The 20,190-nt window shown below is 32.0% G+C and overlaps 1 protein-coding gene across 27 annotated transcripts in view; it reads right to left on the minus strand.

The window, feature by feature from the left end:
- The window catches only part of Mhc (myosin heavy chain), a 52,626-nt gene that overhangs the window by 30,149 nt on the left and 2,287 nt on the right, over nt 1-20,190 (minus strand). For 10 of the 27 annotated variants that reach the window (XM_011508093.1, XM_011508078.1, XM_011508091.1 and 7 more), the window contains exons 2-10: nt 19,591-20,068; nt 13,172-13,315; nt 11,835-11,991; nt 11,130-11,356; nt 10,639-10,702; nt 10,169-10,267; nt 9,458-9,561; nt 1,877-2,014; nt 1,297-1,566 (exon numbers count right to left, since the gene is read on the minus strand). In XM_011508093.1, coding sequence (XP_011506395.1) covers nt 1,297-1,566; nt 1,877-2,014; nt 9,458-9,561; nt 10,169-10,267; nt 10,639-10,702; nt 11,130-11,356; nt 11,835-11,991; nt 13,172-13,315; nt 19,591-19,794 — 1,407 coding nt within the window. In that variant the 5' untranslated portion in view covers nt 19,795-20,068. Of the gene's footprint in view, nt 1-578; nt 750-1,296; nt 1,567-1,876; nt 2,015-3,873; nt 3,978-7,293; nt 7,398-9,457; nt 9,562-10,168; nt 10,268-10,638; nt 10,703-11,129; nt 11,357-11,834; nt 11,992-13,171; nt 13,316-13,374; nt 13,519-19,590; nt 20,069-20,190 lie in introns of all 27 variants that reach the window. The other 17 variants (XM_011508083.1, XM_011508092.1, XM_011508076.1 and 14 more) reach the window with 7 other exon arrangements.

Genomic DNA, 20,190 nt, shown 5'->3' on the forward strand with positions numbered 1-20,190 from the left:
TATCGTCATTGGATCAGGGACAACAAGAAAAACAATGATTACCTTTGGAACAAATGTTCACTGTTGACACAATTGCTGGTACTCAAAACTCGTCTCATACTCTCTTAGGTCGCATCTTAATTAAGACGCAACGTTTCGTATTCTTAATGTTGCCCTTAAGCTTAAATATTGAGATATTAAACATTAATTACACTCAAAGTGGCATTATAGAGAATATTGTAAGGGACATTCTCGATAATGTGAATTGAGAATGTTCGATAATATGGGAATTAAAAGACGGTTCGATGTGAAATTCTTAGTCTTAAAGTGAGTTTGTGTCTAGACAATTGAGATGATAATTCAAACTCACATTTTCATGCTAACAGCAAAAAATCATTTCATAATGAAAATTGTTCTGAATTGATTTTCGATGCGAATTTAATTTTAATAATACAGAAGTGGGTTAAACACTGGTTTTTAAGAAAGAGAGAAAGAAAAAAAAATTGGCAATTTGCTCAATTTTTGAGGATTTTGGAGATAAAGAACAAACAAATCGAGATTGTTTTGAGCGTTGGGGTGGGGGGGGGAGCACAATCTACCTTTTCGATGAGTTCGATACAAGCGAGCAAGTCCATTCCAAAATCAATAAATGTCCAATTGATGCCCTCTTTTTTGTATTCTTCTTGTTCGAGTACGAACATGTGATGGTTGAAGAATTGTTGCAATTTTTCATTCGTAAAGTTGATACAAAGTTGTTCGAAACCGTTGAACTATGAGTTTATCAAATTAATAATTTATTTTTTGTTTAGGCGAGTGTAAGGCATACAACTGCGTGGTCGCAGTATTGTTTAGATAGTGGTTTTGGATGATATGTCATAATCACTTTAATTGTCGTATTATTTGATACGGACTCGATGACAACACAGCGATACCTAAAGTGGCTCAAGGGATATATTCTCGTACTATTTGGGATTAGGCATCATTAATAAAAGAAATTCTTGATTTAATATTATTAAAATTTTTAACGTAGGAGTAACTGGTGGGTTTTCCTTGTTTTCTATTTTCTTAATATGATACTTTTTCATTGGGATATCAAGGGTTTGGTGTCAATTTTGTAATTAAGTTACTTGATTCGATTCTTAAAGTAATTAAATTAAATGATAATATCATTTTATAATGAAAATTTGAAGACAAGTGAAGCAATGGTCTTTCGATCATTATATACTGCAATACGGATGAAATTAAATAAGTAAATCTATGAGAATCGTATCTTAGTAACCAACAAGTACTTTTCAGCGAATCATCTGGATTACTCACGTCGAAGATTTCAAAACCAGCAATATCCAGTACACCAATGAAGTGCTGACGCTTTTGCTTCGTATCCAGGGTCTCGTTACACTTTTTCACAAGCCACTTGAACAATCTATCGAACATGGCCTTTGACATAGCTCCAACAGAGTACGCGACCTGATCCTTGTTACGACCCTGGGTTACGAACTCATTACCGACCTTGATCCTTGGTTTCAGCAAGTTCTTGTACATATCTTGACAGTCACATCCTAGAAGCTTGGCTACGCGTTCACCTTCCTATTAAATTAAACGCATGCAATTATTAAAAAGTTCGACAATTGTTAATACAGGAATGTCATTGTATTGAGAATTATGTACAAAATTATATACACTGGACAGAATTATGTAATATTATTAAAGAGGAATTTTCAATGGTAAACTTAAGAATATTTATAAGTTATTGCGATCAAAATGCATTATACACAAATTATACTATGCGTCATTGAAATTTATAATTAATCTGTAATAATGAATTGAAACATCTGTAACGGTGATTATACTAATCAAGTTTGAAAAATAATTTATAAACTCGTGTGATTGAATGTACCTCGGTGCCATCAGCCTCAGCCTGTTCTTCACGACCTCTCTGTTTGAATTTCATGCCACCCATATGCATGACAGCGGCGGTGATTTTGTAAATGTCATCCTTCTCTTCTTGAGTAAAACCCAAAACGTCGAAGGCTTTCTACATTCGGTAGGAGAAATAAAATCAATAAACTCCTACAACGTTAATACTTCAAAATGGCACTGCCAGATGCAATAAAACTCGACAATTCTCGAATGAAGTAATTTGATCATTTTATTTACATTCGTATAAATTGTTTGGTTTTTTTTTTCTTTTTTTTCTATCTTTTTTTTTTTTTCTTTTTTTTTCTTTTTTTTTCTTTCTTTCTTTTTTTCTTTTTTATCGATTCTGGCATGAGATTTATGAAGAAAAGCATAATTAATTATATCATAAAAGTACACAGTATATTCATTTAATTTACATAAGCCCAAGCAATTAACACGAGCGTACAAAAGCAGTATGAATGAAAGCATTTAAAGACAATAGACGTTTTAAGCTTCGAAAGTATGTCTGCGAGTGTGTTCGCATCAGGAAGTCTTCGTTTGAAAAAAAAAAAAAAAAAAAAAAAAATCAAAAATTAAAATGTAGATAAGCATATAGAGCAAAGCATAAAAGCAAAATTTTTCGTTTATTTTAGTATGAATGACTGTAGAAGGTTATTTCGTTTTGTTGTATACAGTGGAATGATAAAAAAAAATAAAAAAAAAAAATAAATAAAAAAAAAAGAAATACAAGTATTGATATTAAGACATAAGGAAGACTTTTTAATGTGCGATAAAAAAAAAATTAATGTTGTAAGCAAACAATACACATGAGTAAAAATAGTATGGAAAATTAACAAATAATAATAATAGTTATAAAGGTAGAATGCACTTTTTACGTTGAAAAACATAAACAGTTTGTATAACAAATAGATCACTCAAATTACTACGAACCACTGGTTCATTGGGTTCTTGAAAAAATTATATTCCATTTTACGGATCTTTCGTAATCAAGAACCGCGATGATGGTCCATGGATCTTATTTATCACAGAAATACACATGTCATTTGCAGTCCCAACACCATTTAGTGTGGCTTTTCTAGCTTTTCGGCCATAATTCGCGTCAAAATTTTTTTCTATACGTTTTGAACAACAATCAAATTTCCTAACTTATGTTTTACTGCGAAGATAGTGACTTTCACATTGGAATATAAATCATTGAATGCAAATAGTTTTACTGGAAAATTAATTGTCGTAAAACGATATTAAATGTTTCTTTGAATCTTAATGAATGGTAACAACCATAAATTAATATACTTGTGGAAGTATAAAATTTCATTGATTCAGATTGCTATTTTATGGCTCAAACTAAATAAAATCCAAATTTGGGAAAAGGTATTGTTTCAAAGATGGATATGGAGTTATAGAGACAGATATATAAAAGAGATAGAGAGAGAGAGAGAGAGAGAGAGAGAGAGAGAGAGCGGAGATTGGACGGAATAGAGAGGGAGTAAAAGAGATAATAAAGAGAGATAGAGATCGAGTTAGAGGGAGAGAGAGAGAAATTAAAAAAAAAGAAAAGAAAAATTAATAATAAATATGAGAAACAAACTGTATAGTCAAACGTTTTAACACGAGGTTCTTGTAAAATGGGGGATACATTTTAAATATTAAACTGAAATTCAAAGTAATAAAATGTAGTATGTACAGTAAGAAAATCGTGTTTTCTAATAATAGTTATAACGTATATTTCTGAGGAAACACCTATGTATAAATAGAATGCTCTACAAACTCAACAGCAATTCTTAAACATAAAAAAGGGAACCGAAACCACTCAACTACTTGATTTCACAAGATGCATACAACAGTTGTTCGTGGACTTAAAAAGGGTCGGAATAAAATTCATTAACAATAAAACGAACAAAGATTTCTGTATCGATAATTAGAATTAACGTAATTTCAAAGTGTCAGGTAATTTGTCAAGGGGACGGAACTTACGTCCGTAAGACCCATTTCTTCAGCGTCGTCGATTCCAGGGATCGTAATCTTTCCTTGGGATACGTTGTAATAGTCGTAAATGTTGTTTGATAAGAAACAATTCTCTGTAGAAGAAGTTTGAATTTAATTAATAATGTGTTTATGTCCTCGTTACGTTATGTCCGAGGCTTAGCATAAAAAACTAACAGCTATTTCGAAAGAATTTGATTTTTCAAATTGGACGCTGAGGCATATTATATATAACATTGATATACTAATGCAATGAGTATTATTTATTTTATGATTTATCAAGATATTTGACTTTCGTTTATCACGAATGGGAAGGGGCGCTTTTGTGTCTCCTATTCTATACACAATACGTGTAATCGTGATTTACATAGAATTGATATTTGGAATTCTCCTAGCCATCTCCATTTTAGGCTATTTCTATCTAACGAACTAAAAGGAATTCGCGTTTTTGGTTCGCGCAGCCCCATTAGGAGCCCTCGCCCTCCGTAAAAGGGCCATCCTCTCCCACCCACCGACTACAATTTTTTCCATAACCATCGTGAGAAGGTTCTCGTGCAAATAGAAGGCTGGACACGCGTGTGTGGGGGGTAGGGGGTGGAGAGTGGTGGGCAGACCGACAATCGGCCCTCGCTCCTTAGTCTCTCGACTCGTGCTTCTGACATCTGATTTTATTGTTATTGTTTGAGGTGTGTTTGGATGCAGTTTGTGATGATTGTATTAGATTTTTAAAGAGTCTCGGTGGTCTGAAGTTGTGAATACCAGATCGAAAGTTCGCATACAAAGATCTTTCCTTAAGTCGACTTTGCAATAAATTAAAAGAATTTTTCTAATTAATACGATTCTATTTGGATATTACTGTAGCAACTGGAATGAATGCATTTGGGTTAAGATAAATTTAGCCAATGGTTTCAGCAAACGATATAAATACTTTACGTAAATGGTATCCACATCTTGCTTTATTCATTTTTCACTTTTTCATTTGCTTTTTTTTTCGCATTTTTTTTTTTTTTTTTTTTTTTTTTATTTACTGTTTTTCTTAATTGAATTTCATTTAATTTTATTCTTATATTTTATGCGTTGTTTTTTTTTTGTTTTTTTTTTTTTTTTTTGTTGCCAAAACCATTTATTTTATAAAACAATTTATCATCGTTCGAATTTATATTGAGTTTATTTGAAACACACCCACGTGAAATAAATCAATAATTCAATGAGATCTATTCTCAAGTATTGAAATTTACTTATTATTATTTAAACAAGTTTCAACGCACATTCGTCACCGTACTTAACCAAAGTAATTATTAGAATTTTTGTAACAATTAATATTATTGTAAAACCTTACAGAGCTTATTGCCGAGGACTTCGTAACTTGAAGACAATGAAAAATCTTTAGATAATAAAAATCGATTTATTTTCAGTGGTTGCGAGGAGTATTTAATTGATTATTTTTATAGTAATAAAATCATCAAAATTAAAATGCAAAAATCTTTGAAAGCATCAAAAACAATATGTATATGTCTTATAGGAATATATGAATGAAACGTTATACGAGCACTCATAGGAGCTGTGCGAAAGGGGCGAAGGGTGGGGCGGGATATAAGGTCAGATCGCCGTGTTTGTTCTTTTGGACTTACGTCCGTATCTTCCATGTCTTCCGCATCGTTGACCCCGGGAATTCTCGTCTTACCCTGGCTAATGTAGTAGTAGTCGCCGATCCGGTTACTCAGCAACGTCATTTCTGTATTTTGGTGTACATATATATACATACATACATACATACATATATATATATATATATATATATATATATATATATATATATATATATATGCGTGTTTATGTGCGTGTGTGCGTGCGCGCGTGTGTGTGTGTGTCTGCGTGTCTGCATTGATGTGCATGTATGTATATATGAGTGTCAATGTGTATACATATATTTATGTATACACAGCTTCCGTAATAAATTTGCGAGAAAAATCAGAGACGACTTTGGCTGGCTATTTGTTGAATGGTTGAAATTGGCCAGATCGAATAGGACATTTATATACTATAAAATTATACCAGGATGCCCCGCAAAATTTATATATATATATAAGCATATACGATTTTATATTTAGTATGGCTTTTCAAATCTCTTTCGTTATAATAATAACTTCATCTCTTTCGCTCCCAGCATAAAAATGTTTAAGTTATACAATTCAATTTATAATACAATCTAATACAGTTAAAAGGTGCTTTATAAACATAATTCAAATAAATATTGGACTATTTAGCAATGAAAGTCTTTAAATTTTCATGACACGGTGATACTTTGCTTTAAGTTTTATTATTTGTAAAGATATAGGTTAAAATTAAAAAAGACAGAGAATTTTTAAGACAGTGATGAAAAACTGAGTAATTGAAATAAAGAATAAGCATTATTTTGAAATACGGTAGAAAAATATTATTTTAAAAGTAGTTTAGCTAAAGATGTTTAGAACATGAAGAAATACAGTAATAAACGTATAATTAAGTAAATAGAAATAGAAAAAGATTATTATATAGTTTAAAACATACGAGATATGATTAATGTATAATTTTGTTGTGTACATTAAAAGTTTACTCTTAAATGTAATGGCTATTGTTTTGTCATGCTTGTACATATATTTATCAGCGATAGCGCTATGCTTAGGCTAAAGAATGCGATAAGTGTGAAGTAAAGTTGATTATCATGATTTGCAACAGATAACGAAAGGCTGTACGTAACAGAGACAACATAAGAAACAGAGACAACATACGAAACAGAGACAGCATACGAAACAGAGACGTAGAGATGACATACAATAAATATTCATGAAGAAAAAGGTATTAAAACTAGGATAAGTTTTAAAAATACATATACAGCTGCACACTTAAACATCTAGAAAGAAATGCGGTAAAATTCAGTATTGGCATGTCACACTAAAGTTTATTACTGGCCAGTAATGATCCAAAAATTTCTTTTGGACTCAACACAGATTAAAGACGTTCCTCCAATTCAAAACAAAATAAAACAAAAACAAAAAAAAAAACCAAAAAAAAAAACAAAAAAAATTGACGAAAAATTTGCAATATTGAAATCGTACAGAATAAAATCGGCTCATTCTAGACGAATTAAAAATTATTGTACTTTACTACTTTACGTATGTAAATTGTTATTGTGACAATGTAATAATATCTCTTATCGCGCACTTGATAACGCTTGTAATTTTTATAATTCATTGTTAAGAATTTCTAATAATTAGCTCGTCCTGCGTAATGCGGGACGGGAGGCGATAATTTAATTATCAGTTAATTGCATTGATAAATTGTCAAATTAGGAAGAACGTCGATAATGCAACGTCAGCCTGGTTATTGGAAAAAAGCCGCGTTCTTCGTTTCAATCGAACGCGCACTTACGTCGGTAATAAGCATTTCCTCGCCGTCGTCGAGACCGGGTATCGAGGTCTTTCCTTGCGCGACGAAGTAGTAGTCATTGATGTTTTTGGACAGCAGACACTTTTCTGAGGTTTTTGAAAACAAACACATGCTTGGATAAGCCAATGAACCTTGAACGACCATATTTTCTTATGGCTTTGATAGGATTCCTGGCACTAAAGCTACAGAGTCGATCGGTACAACTTAACCAATTCTCTTCTCAAATTTTCAATTTATTTTTTCAAATGATCTTATTTACATATTACAAGCTACCTTTAGTCTTTATGTAGCTGGTTTTTCATTTTCATTTTCTTTTTTTAATAAAATTACAAAATTCATTTTACTAAAATCAGCTACGCCATCGACTACATTCGTAACCAAAAAGAAATCGTCATACATACATATAATCAATAAGAGGCAATGTCACGTGTGAATTTATTTAGATAAACAATAATGAAAGGAGAAAAAAAAAACAAATATTCAGAGACGCGACAAAAACCTGAGAAGATAATATTTATGATATGAAATGTTAAAATAAATGATAAAAAATTATGACATTTTTCACAACAGAAATTAAAAAAAAAAAAAAAACTTGTAACTTCTCTGTAGCCTTACTTTACTTTCCCGTTTGGTGTCGGGTTTCTTTATAGGATTTCATTTTAGTTTTAAACTATTTACAGTAGAGAGGATTTAAGAAAATATAGACATTTTAACTACTTTGACATTGGGATTTGCCAATGTTTCCCGTTCTTGGGGATACACGACTCAAGTTACGCTCATTCGTGTTGGAATTCTCATTAATTTGCGAGTCTGTCAGCAATAGCCTAGTCTTTCTAGGTGTGTAGTTTTAACTGTGACCTTTCATTATTAAAAAGTCACGAACAGTGCCTTTTCAAGAAAAGGTACGAAATATCTCCTTTGCAAAGTCTATTCCGCTTGAGATATTTTCAACGCGAAAATCAACACATCAAATTTGTAATCAAATATGTACAATTCAGAGACGGCTTGTACTTGTCGATACAAAAAAAAAACAAAAAAAAAAACAAAACAAAAACAAAATCAAAATTACCCTTTCAAATATATCTAATATATAATAATTGAAAAACTTTATTTTTGTTTTTCATTCTATAGATAATATTTTCATATTTTTCAAAAAAAAAAAAAAAAATGATTGTCTCCTTCAATAGGCTATTATTATATGAACATTGATTCACTTATGTTAATAGCAAAATTATAAAGTCTCCCCGTATACGATACTATTAATATAAATTACACTTTATCCCTTACTAATGTCATTAAGTATTATGGGATGTCATTAATTAACGAGAAAGTTGTTTTTTATATCGACAAGTCTTCTGCCTTGTTCGCAATTTTCCGCCCTCGTGTCCCAGAAGAGGCTTTGATCGGTCATTATCACAATTCAACTGTCATAATCAGCATAATACGCAATCGCGATTATATTCGTAGCGTTAACAATTAACACGAAAATTAGAGCATCCTGAACGGCATAAATTAAGAAAAAAAAATTTATACTATAATTAAATAGTGATAGTATAAAAAAAAAAAAAAAAAAAAAAAAAAAAAAAAAAAAAAACAACATATAGAAATGAAAAAAAAATTAAAATAATTCATCTGAATATTTATGTATAGATTGTTGTCGAATCATAATATAAGCATAAAGTTACTTATAGTCAGAAATTGCCGACTAATTCAGCAATGAAATTGCTAAGGCAATATCGCGCCAATTTCAAAATCAAAATTTAGATTAATTGAATTATCCATTATGTTTAATTGCAAAACAAGCCAATTAAACCTTTGGCTTAATCAATAATTGAAAATTATTCATCATCTCAATCGATCTCTTTTTTATAATAATAACAAATATATACATATATATATATATATGTATATATATTTTTTAATAGCAGCTTTATAATTCGAAATAGCAGTGTAAATGTTGTTTGTCTTTATATAGGAAATAAAGAAAACAATGTCTCTTTCACTTTGGTACTGAATGCCGACTCTGACTGAAAGCAACTTATCCTACATGGAAAAAAAAAAAAAAAAAATAATGTTCGACAAAAACGAATAGAAAATGATAAAAGTAATCTTATAGACAAAGTTTAAACCGCGCGTATCTCCTTACGTCTGTGAGTTCGCATTCCTCTCCGTCATCGACGCCGGGAATCGAAGTCTTTCCTTGCGCGACGAAGTAGTAGTCGTTGACGTTGTTCGAGAGTAGGCACATCTCTACGCACGAAAGTAAGGTAGAGAAATTCATTGATAATATGCTACGAGGTGATAAACACTACACATAATAATAAGAAAGTAAAGAATCGGAAAACACATCCTCTGTCTCGGGTCATTGAACACATCGTAACCACTGCTGCTATGCTGATTAATTTTTTTCGAATGAGGGTCTAATATGTCTTTTTTAAATGCACATTCTAACGAGCAAAGTGACAATTAAGCTTGCTCAACTTTTACTTCTCAAATGTTCCTATAACTAACTTAAGATTAGATATCGAGTCGACTTCGATGCCATCACAAACACTCGTTTTATATTGTTTGCCTTCTTTTGCATCAAATATCAATACATCAAATATCGATTATCCGAATGATGAACAGCGGAATGCGATTGTTCCGAGCTTGTAAATTACAATTTCGTAATAGCATTGACCAAATAAATCTTATTATAAAACTCAATGCTTGCAAAAGGAAGCTTCAATATAATGGCCATTTTATCAACATCGAATCGTTGCTCGATAAGCCTATGTATCGAAATGTATGGTCATAACAATTGTTTAATTATATAATAATACTACCAAAGACTGTCATTGAAACACTTTAATCTTACCCTTAAGACCCTTAACAGAGCCGGACATCATCTGATAGAAGATGTGGTAAGAGCGCTCCAATGCCTGTTGCGAGATAACACGAGCCTTTTCCAGTAGATCTAGCAGATTATAGAAAATATTCTACTCATTATCACCTTCCACTATAACTTTTTAATTGTAGTGCTTTGAAAAAGAAAAAGAAAAAAAGAAGAAAAAAAAAAGAGAGAAAAGAATAACTGATACTTTTTCAAAAAGTATCCAATTACTATCTTCGATCCGATAATAAAGCGATTGAAAGGAATTCAATGATTCCGTTCTCCATATTTGATAATAAAAAATTGAAATAAATAACTAACTGAAAAATTACGCTTTGTTTAAGATATTTCTAATTTTTTTCTCATCTTTTGAAATTCATGAATAATAATTTTTTCAATCGCTCTTAGTCGGATGAAAGGTTAACAATTATTAATGGAATGAAAAATCAACTTACAGGTTTCAATATCAGCACCAGCTAACTTTCCAGATGGACCGAAGTGAATACGAATAAATTTACCCTAAACGATTAAAATAACGTTCGATTAAAACATTTAAATAGTGTTGTTATTGTTGTTGTTGTTGTTGTTGTTATTATTATTATCATCATTATTATCATTATTTTTATTATTGTTAATGTTGTTGTTGCAGATTTTGTAGTTGTTGTTGCTGTTAACATTGTTAATATATCAAAAATATCTTTAAAGCTTATAAATAGTGACTACAGATACTTCAATAATCCTATGATTGAATGACTTTAAGTGTTAATGAAAGACTCGATTCGACTGAAATTGATTTACATGAGAAAAGCGTATAGGTGTTCGTTCTTATACGTGTGCGTATGTATTGACGTATCCATATATATATATATATATATATATATATATATATAGTTTGTTTTTTGTGTGGGCTTACGAATACGTAAGTAAATGAAAGGAGTGTACTTACGAAACGAGAAGAGTTGTCGTTACGGACGGTCTTGGCATTACCAAAAGCCTCAAGTACGGGATTCGTCTGGACAACCTGATCTTCGAGGGATCCCTTCTTCTCGGAGGCAGCTGGATCCTTTTTCGTCGACGCACCGACAGTGGCGAAGTACGCAATTACCTTCTTCGTGTTCTCAGTCTTTCCGGCCCCAGACTCACCGGTGATCAACATAGACTGATTTTCGCTATCTGCGCGCAAAATAAGCGACATTACACGCAGATCCTTATGCATCGCAACTAGCCAAATCATCGCGACTTTCGTCCTTCTTGCAATGCCGAGAAAACATCGGCATCGATCATTATTCCGAATACGTCGTCGCTCGTGTGAGCGAAACGACTGGTGCGTGTGCTCGCGCAAAGTCATAATTAATCATAATCGCGTTACTTTTGATGATAAACAAAAACAAATAACAAAACAAAAAACAAAAAACAAAAACAAAAACAAAAAAAAAAAAAATAAATAATGCATTGGTTTTTGTATTAATATCTTAGCATCCTCGAGTTCAAGAAGTCATTATGAATGAAAATATCTCCATAAATCTCCATAAATAATATTAACAATATTCCCAGCACAATACACTTAAAGATTTGCAATACTATCGTTCCCAATTACTAACTCATCCGATCCTGTAATTTCCATATAACTTATTCGACCTTGAATACGTACTGGTCAACATGTTAACGTAGGCGCCGTCGGAAATGGCGAAGATGTGGGGTGGCACTTCACTACGCCTCTTACCACGATACAGTTTGGCACAACGCTGTGTGTATACGGGATATCTCTTGTAGGGGTTGATGGCCACACAGAAAAGTCCGGAGTAAGTCTGAAAGGTAGAAACGTCGGTGTCAGTCGGACCTTATCGTTTATTCCCAGACGTCGTAGTGAACTATCGAAATTTACGGAAGGAAAATAGTCTCGAGTCGGTTCTCGTGACAACGAGTTGTTTGTTGTTGTTGTTTGATTTGAAATGAGAATTTTCCTTCGTCGCACTCGTACGAAGTCCACTGGGAGCCGAAAGTTAATATCAATTTGTCGAAGATTTAGGCATTGATCGTCGAACTGTAGCGTTCGTTGCAAAATTTGAAGAAGTACATTGTACGACACGATGGTGTTAAAATGTTTAAAAAAACACACGTTACAATGCTTATTGATTGAACATCTTTGGAAAACGTTAAATCTTTGTAAAATTGATGAAACGATCGGCTCATAGGGTACACATTATTATTGGCAACAGTAAAAAAAAAAAAGAGATATTATGGCACTCTATCACAATTCAAAACTCACTGAATTTAGTCACGAATTTATAAATTACACATAATATTGTAAGAAAAAAAAAAAAAAAAAAAAAAAAAAAAAAAAAAAAAGAAGAAGAAAAATGAATAGGAAAGAAAAAAAATTATTCAAAGAAAATAACGTAAAAATCTACTATATTATTATGTCGGTTGTTCGTCAATCGTTCGTCAATGGTTCGTCAATCGTTGGTCAATCGCTCGTCAACATTGTTGACAATACCAATGCTACGAACAGTTTGTCCATCTCCGTAGATTTTCACGTTTGTAATGTATGATAATTTATAACAAGACAACTATAAAATTCTCATGACAAGGGTCGAACAAGTCTGTTGTTTCGAACACCCCAATGACAGGCTGAAAATCACTTTTATTCGTAAAAAGGTTTATCAAGTTTATTTAACTTAGAATTTGCCAACCTAAATGAGTGACAAATGCAATTAAATTGCCTCGATCGTCACGCTCGTCCAATCACGTTCACGACTACCTCCGTTCATCCCGCTATTTACAATATATATATTTTTTTTTTATTTTTTGATTTTTTGCAACGTTCGATAAGTAAATTCTAAGTTAAATAAGACACAGGATGCATCGCAACACGTCTTGGTGCATTGTGCGATGTTCCCCAAGAGAAAACAGGCCAATAAACTTGGTGCTAGCGTTCTATGCTGCACTTATCCACATGAACTCTAAGATCCTTGTTGGCTATCTTACGTAGATAAGTTTGTGGTAGTAACGTTGCTTGAGATTGTGAAGGACCGATGCATCGTTAAGGTACGTCAAATTTGACATGTCCTCGGCCTTCTCATACTTTGGTGGATTTACCTGTTGTAGCAGGTCCTTCTTCACGTCCCTGGTCTAAAGCGTTTGGAGAAAAAAGGCGACGATTAGTTAGGTTTTATGATCAAGGCACTTACGTAAATTAGCTTGGAGTAGTAACGCTGCTTGAGATTATGGAGTACGCAAGCCTCGTTAAGAATTGTGAGATCGGCCATGTCCTCGGACCTTTCGAATTTTGGTGGATTTACTTGCAGCAGTTGATCTTTTTTCAGCTCTCTCCGCTGAAGTTTAGTCGTAAGTCGTGTGAATTTTTCTTTTTTTTTTTTTCTTTTTTTTTGTTTTTGTTTTTTGGAATTTCGAAAGACATTTGTTTGTTATTATTTGTTTTGTTTTGTTATGAAATGATTGAAACATAAATATAATGTGCTAATTTCCTTATTCTACATGAATAGGTAATTGTTTTTGTTTTTGTTTTTTCTTTTTTTTCAAACGTCGATCATCTTGTTTGTTTGTTCTCATCTATCTTTCAATGAATTCATACTTAATTTGATTTGATAAGACTATTATTAATAAAATATTTGGATTTTGGTAAAAAACGAAAATTTAGATAACATGGAATTTTTATTATTAAATATTGAAAATTAATTACTTGTATGGATTATTATTATTTATTAATATTTGTTTATTTTGTTGTTGTTGTTGTTCTTTCCTAATGTCTTTTACTTTTATTATACTTCATTAATCGACATTATTTCGGTAAAACGAATATTGTATTTTCTGGCAATGGTCAATTAAATATATGAAAAAAAAAAAAAAAAAAAAAAAAAAAAAAAGGTTTTTTTTTCTTTATCGTGTTAAATTATTTTAACAATTACTGTATTCGGCAATATAAATATTATTTGAATCTGTGTGATGCTAAAGATCGTAAGAGAAATCAATGTAGTAGCATGAGAGGTAAAAAGCACAAGTTGCCGATAATTTTAAGCACTTAATGTACATTTTGTAACAAAACTTTTTATTATATTATCGCAAATGGCAAAAAAATGCTCTTTTCTATTACGATGTTTCATGATGATGATGATGTTTTGAGTCTTTGCCAACGGAAAGTCCATGCAGTTTCATATGTTACGACAGGAGGTCGCGAGTCACGAATATAGATGGTATATAAAAGAGCAGTAATATTGGAGAAATGTGATCTCAATTTCCATTACTCGATCAGATTCGTAGAAATTTTATTTTCGTCGTCAAAAGACTTTCATGAATTTTATTATTCTCTCGAAGAATTTCAATGCAATTATGCTAATTTGCCTATTCAAATATTCGAAAAATTTTATCGTATAACAGTTACATTCTGTAACATATCGGCAAAGTCAATTGTGTTTATAATAATCAAATACAAACTATTTATGGACTTTTTAAAAGCTTTACTATTATACCTAAAAAATATACGTATATATTTTCAAAATAATTATCGAAATTTCAATTTGAATTAAATGCTTATGATTCATTAGAAAGAGATATTTTTGAAAAAGTGCAATGATTTACAATTACATGAGTACAGTCCCATTTAGCGTAACATTTCATTTACTCTTTACAATATATACTTCGATATTAAATAATAATAATAATAATAACAATAATAATAATAATAATAATAATAATAATAATAATAATAATAATAATAATGGAATAATGCGTTACTTTTGAAAGAAATACTTAAAGCTGAAAAATGACCTAACCAACATAAGAAGAGAGAGAGAGAGAGAGAGTAAATGCTTTAAAAACTATTGAAGATTTAATAAATTAATCCCTTTAAAAATGTAAAATTGAATCTCATTAGAAAACTTGAAAAATAAAATAATTTTTAACAACGATTTTCAAACTTATTAAGATAAACACTGTCGAATTTAGCTCATAAAAATATTTCTTGGTGACACACAAACGCCCGTACACCTACGCGCAACCGTATTTACGCCCACTTACTCAATTAACCCACACACATGTAAAAGAATAACAGTTTATTGTCAACTTTGTATTTAGGAGAATTGGAGAAGCTAAATAAAAAATTATGATTTGGTTCATACAGATATGAGTCAATTATTTTATTTCATCGAAGATGGAGAACAAATATGTGAGTGAATTGGGGCATAAGGAAGTACGGCAAAACATTACATAGAACGAAGGTAACTCGGGAGCCCCTTGCGTAAGAAAATCTCCGTAATGCTCGTGCTCATTTTGCTTCTCACTTTCTCACACACCCTCTCACTCTCTCTCACTCTCTCTCTCTCTCTCTCTCTCTCTCTCTCTCTCTCTCATTCGTTCTCGTGTTCTCGCTTTTCTTTTGACGTGTATCCCTCGCACTCTGCGAGCGATCGTTTTCTCGCATCTCGCTCGAGGCGCTTAGCTCTAAAAATATCATGACCTGCGTTTCGAGATGTGGCTTTTCGGCGTTTTATTATTATAGCCGGCTACCGGTATCCCTGCGTGTGCAAACGTGTGCGTGAGCTTAAGAAGCTCTGCTTTGCTAACAATAGCGTTCGAGCCGAGGGCGAGTCAACGCTTGAAGCCTACGTAAGAAAACCGAGAGTAAGTGTGTGTGTGAGAGAGAGAGAGAGAGAGAGAGAGAGATGACGGCGACTACTACTACTAATACTACTACTACTACTACTACTACTACTACTACTACTACTAATACTAATACTACTATTACTACTAATACGGCGTTTGCAACGATTTTCTCTTGTGTATCAGATTTGCTGAACCAAAGTAGAGAGCAACAGAGAAACTAACTTGCTTTTGGTTACGTAATCGACGAGAAAAGCTTACTTGGGATGTTGAAATAAAAAATTTGCTTACTTGCTCTTCTTCCTCTTTCTTTCAAAATATCTCAAATTTTATTTCTTAGACTATTTAATAAATTGCATGAAGAAGAGAAATGTTATTTTAAAATATGTCCACAAAAATTTTACAGCTATTTCCGAATGCTCTATAAGTTTTATATTAATTAGAAAAAATCAAACATACAAAATTATTTTAAATTATTAAACCATTCGTATAATTAATAAAAAAACAAAAACTTATTGTCACGTAAGAAGTGGCGTATTTTCTATTTTATCGATGCTTCAGAGCTTAAAAAGTTCCAAAAACCATATTTTTATAGGCACATTTTGAATGTTAGATATTTTTACATTCAAAGCTCGATTCTTTCTCAATCTACTTTTCTTGAAATATATGTCTGATTCACCATTAACCTGTACAGCTTTTCTAACCTTGATTTTGAATAAACTTACCACCTACTTTAAAGTAATTTATTTATATTGTCATAATTCTTATTTAAAAATAGCAAAAATTAATTTTAGTAACAATGTCTAGTAATTTATATTTTAGATTTAGCTGTTACGTCAACAGTCAACAGTACAATATATTCTTTTACAATTAAAAAATCTATTATATTTCCATTTGGTATATATTTTAATTTAAAATATTGACGTAAAGCAAATTAACAAAAATTTGATAAATCTAGGCAAACGAAATGAGAAATGACATGAAATGTGGTCGTCAATCTTCTCTTATGTCAGTTTTTCCGTTTAAAGCTCACCAAAATCTTAACGAAGGGCTTGTATTATACAATTGCACTATCTTCGGTACTCTAATTATAGATTAAATTATTACTTTTAGATTCTTTAAAATAGAACCATCACTTTATTTACATACCCTATAAACACGGTGACTACAAATTACGGTATTTATAATGCAAATTAAAAAACAAATGTGATTAATGTTTTATTCGCCGTCAAAAGTTCTAATTATATTATAATAAAAATATATATTAAAGTATATATTGAGAAAGTATATCAAGTAGATGTGTGTGTGTGTGTGTGTGTGTGCGTGTGCGTGTGTGTATGTGTGCGTGTGTGTATGTGTATGTGTATGTATAAAGGAAATTATGTAATAAGCACAGAATAGTAGATATTGATATAATTTAATAATCAAGACAAAACCCGTGACTCTCTATATGCAAATTATCGACATTAGAATGCTTTATACGTAATTGATTATATCGTTTAATATTATTCATAATTAATATATTAATTATAATAAGTAAAGGAGCTTATAAAAATCTGTTGGCCTTCATCCTTTGAGCAAGCATGGTGAAAGAAAGAAAGAAAGAGTATATTTATGGGATTACAGTAAGAGAGAGGATGCGCGTCGAGGAAATCGCATAATTAGTAAACCAATCCGCCCGCTGTCTCTTTCTCAATCCCTATCAGTTTCTCTCTTACTCCCTCACTGTGTATGGTCGCGAAGCATGGGTTATGAAGGTACGTAATTCTGTTCTTGAAATAGAAGTCAGAGCACGTCCTGATACGGTTTGGCTGATGGTTTTGTAGATGCCGCCGACGCCTCCTCCTCCTCCTCTTTTTCGCTCATTCTCTTTCACGCCCCCCCCCTCTAACTCGCACGTCGACCAACTTCGTTCTACTCTTTTTATGTGTACAAGTCGTGGTCCAATGCTCGCATTCTCCGGTTAAACTACTTCTATTCATTCTCCCACCATTCTCTCACACTTTCTTCCCTTCAACTAAGCTAAACTTCAAGTTGCAAAAAAAAAATTACCGACCGACCTTCCATTATACCAATAGAGATCACATTTCGCCAATTTTTTTCAATCATATCTAGGCGAGAAGAAACGTTTCAATTTATCCGAAATCGTGTAGTTGTCATTTTTAAGTCATGGCAAAGCAAAGAAACTAAAGTAGTACAGATCAAGTTTCATGGACAATACCAATTTAGCATTGGCAATTACTTATCATAAATTTCATATTACCGAAATTATTTATTTATTATTGTCATATTTATTATCGTATCATATTTTTACTCTATATTTTTTAACGATGCTTTATATAAGCTAATTTTAAATAATTATTACAATTGCATAATTTTTATCGAAATTATTTAATTTTTGTTTCATTTTAAGCTATTTAATTAAAGTTTTAGATAATTTCATCGAATATTTAATTGTAATGATTAATAAAATTCTCATCCTAAATAAAAAGAAAACAATTTATAAGCATTAAAATATGTATTTTAAATCGAATAAATCAATCAATACATGTTATTTACGAAAATAAAATTAAAAAATTCTAATGACGTAAACATAAGCAATTTATCAAAATATTCTCAGTATATATATCATCTTAGATATATTCTTAGATAAATTATTAATGACAATGTCTTATTATAATCTGTTCGACACATAAAGCATAATTTTCTATATTTCTATAAGATAACTACATTTCATTAATTCATAAAAATAATCAAGTTGCATAATTTTAAATTCAAAAGTAGTCAAGTTGAGATAACCAATTGAATTGAAAAAGTTTCAGTTATAAATTCAAACCCTAATACATACAATATATTTATAAAATTATTTTATAATTATTTTGATTATTCGGAATAATACATAATACATATTATTGTTTATTGAGTGTTATTTTTCATAATTGAGAATTTAAAAAATTGGCTATACGACAAATCCGACCGAGTTGTGTCACTTGGCAGTTATAATTTTGCTAGTCTTTCACAATAAATTGAAAGGTTTCATAGATGTAAAAGTAAACGGGGGGACAGAATCTTCGAGAACTTTGAATTGCACCAAAATAAAAAAAAAAGCGCGAATAAAAAAAGTCCTTCGGATCTAAAATACTTGGAAAACGTTAATATACTAATAACGTTCTGCATAATCTATTTTTAGGAAAATTAATACTAATGTCTCGGATTCTTTAGACTTTTACGATTGATTTCGATTTAAATATAACATACTTTTGATAATCGAACAATGATGGTATTGTCGTATGTAGTCATTTTGCGTTTATCCTACTCTTACTTAAAAAAAAAAAAAAAAAAAAAAAAAAAAAAAAAACGTATACGCAAAAGATGAATATTGACGACTATAATTCGTTAAGGTTAATAAGACACCGTCGATACTTTTGTCGAAAGCATCTTCTATTAATAGTTTTTCATATTTTCGTAAAATAATAATAGTTAATAGAAGCTTATCACATAGTGCACGAGACTTTAGAATCTTACGCGTTCACCTATATAAAGAAGCCCCGCGGTACTGTTTTAAAAAAGAAATATTATAATCTACGAATCTACGAATTGCGCCCATTGGCCCATATAAAATGCATGGGTTTCCATACATATGTTTCGTTCGGACATGTGCTTTATCACAAAATCGCTAGAACCGAATTTAATTGAAATTTAAAATAAAATCAGTCGACGGTCCTCGCGACACGAAATCCCGATCTATTAAGGACGCAAGCAAGAGATAAAAGTCATTATGTACGCACCTCACCACCGGGAAGTCCAATGGATACGATATCACCCTTGGTCGCTTTAATCTCACCAAGGAGATAACCTTCCTTCTCATCGGGAATCCAGCATGCCTTTTTCGCATCGTAGGGCTTCGTCTGGTCGATTCTCTTCTGCTCGAGCGAGACGAACAGATAGGGGGTCGGATCCGCATCCTCATCCTGTTTCTGCGGCGCCGGCATCTTGATTCAAGACTATCGACAGCTCCTTCGCTCCAAACTCTCGAATAAAAAAACAAGTGACAAAGAGAGCCTGTCTCTCACTGCGACTGGTCTATCCTATTGTCCCAATGATCGTCCACAGCGTCGTTGCGTCGTTTCGCGATTACGTTCTTAAATTAAATTCGTATTTCCTCTACGTCGTGTTCGCTTTCTCAGCCCTGTTGTGAGTTCGTCTTCCCGGGTCTCTAGCTTCGGCGGCGGACGGACTGCTTCTGTCGGCACGAATTGGGCGGCCCTGCGGGGCAGACAGAAATTCATAATGAGTATCGCGGCGGTGCATGGCGCTGCTGCTTTTTCCCCCCTAATCCCACTACCGCCGCCCCCACTCACTCTCTCTCTCTCTCTCTCTCTCTCTCT

Source organism: Ceratosolen solmsi, unplaced genomic scaffold (assembly GCF_000503995.2).
Source record: "Ceratosolen solmsi marchali unplaced genomic scaffold, CerSol_1.0 scaffold1, whole genome shotgun sequence".
NCBI lineage: Eukaryota > Metazoa > Arthropoda > Insecta > Hymenoptera > Agaonidae > Ceratosolen > Ceratosolen solmsi.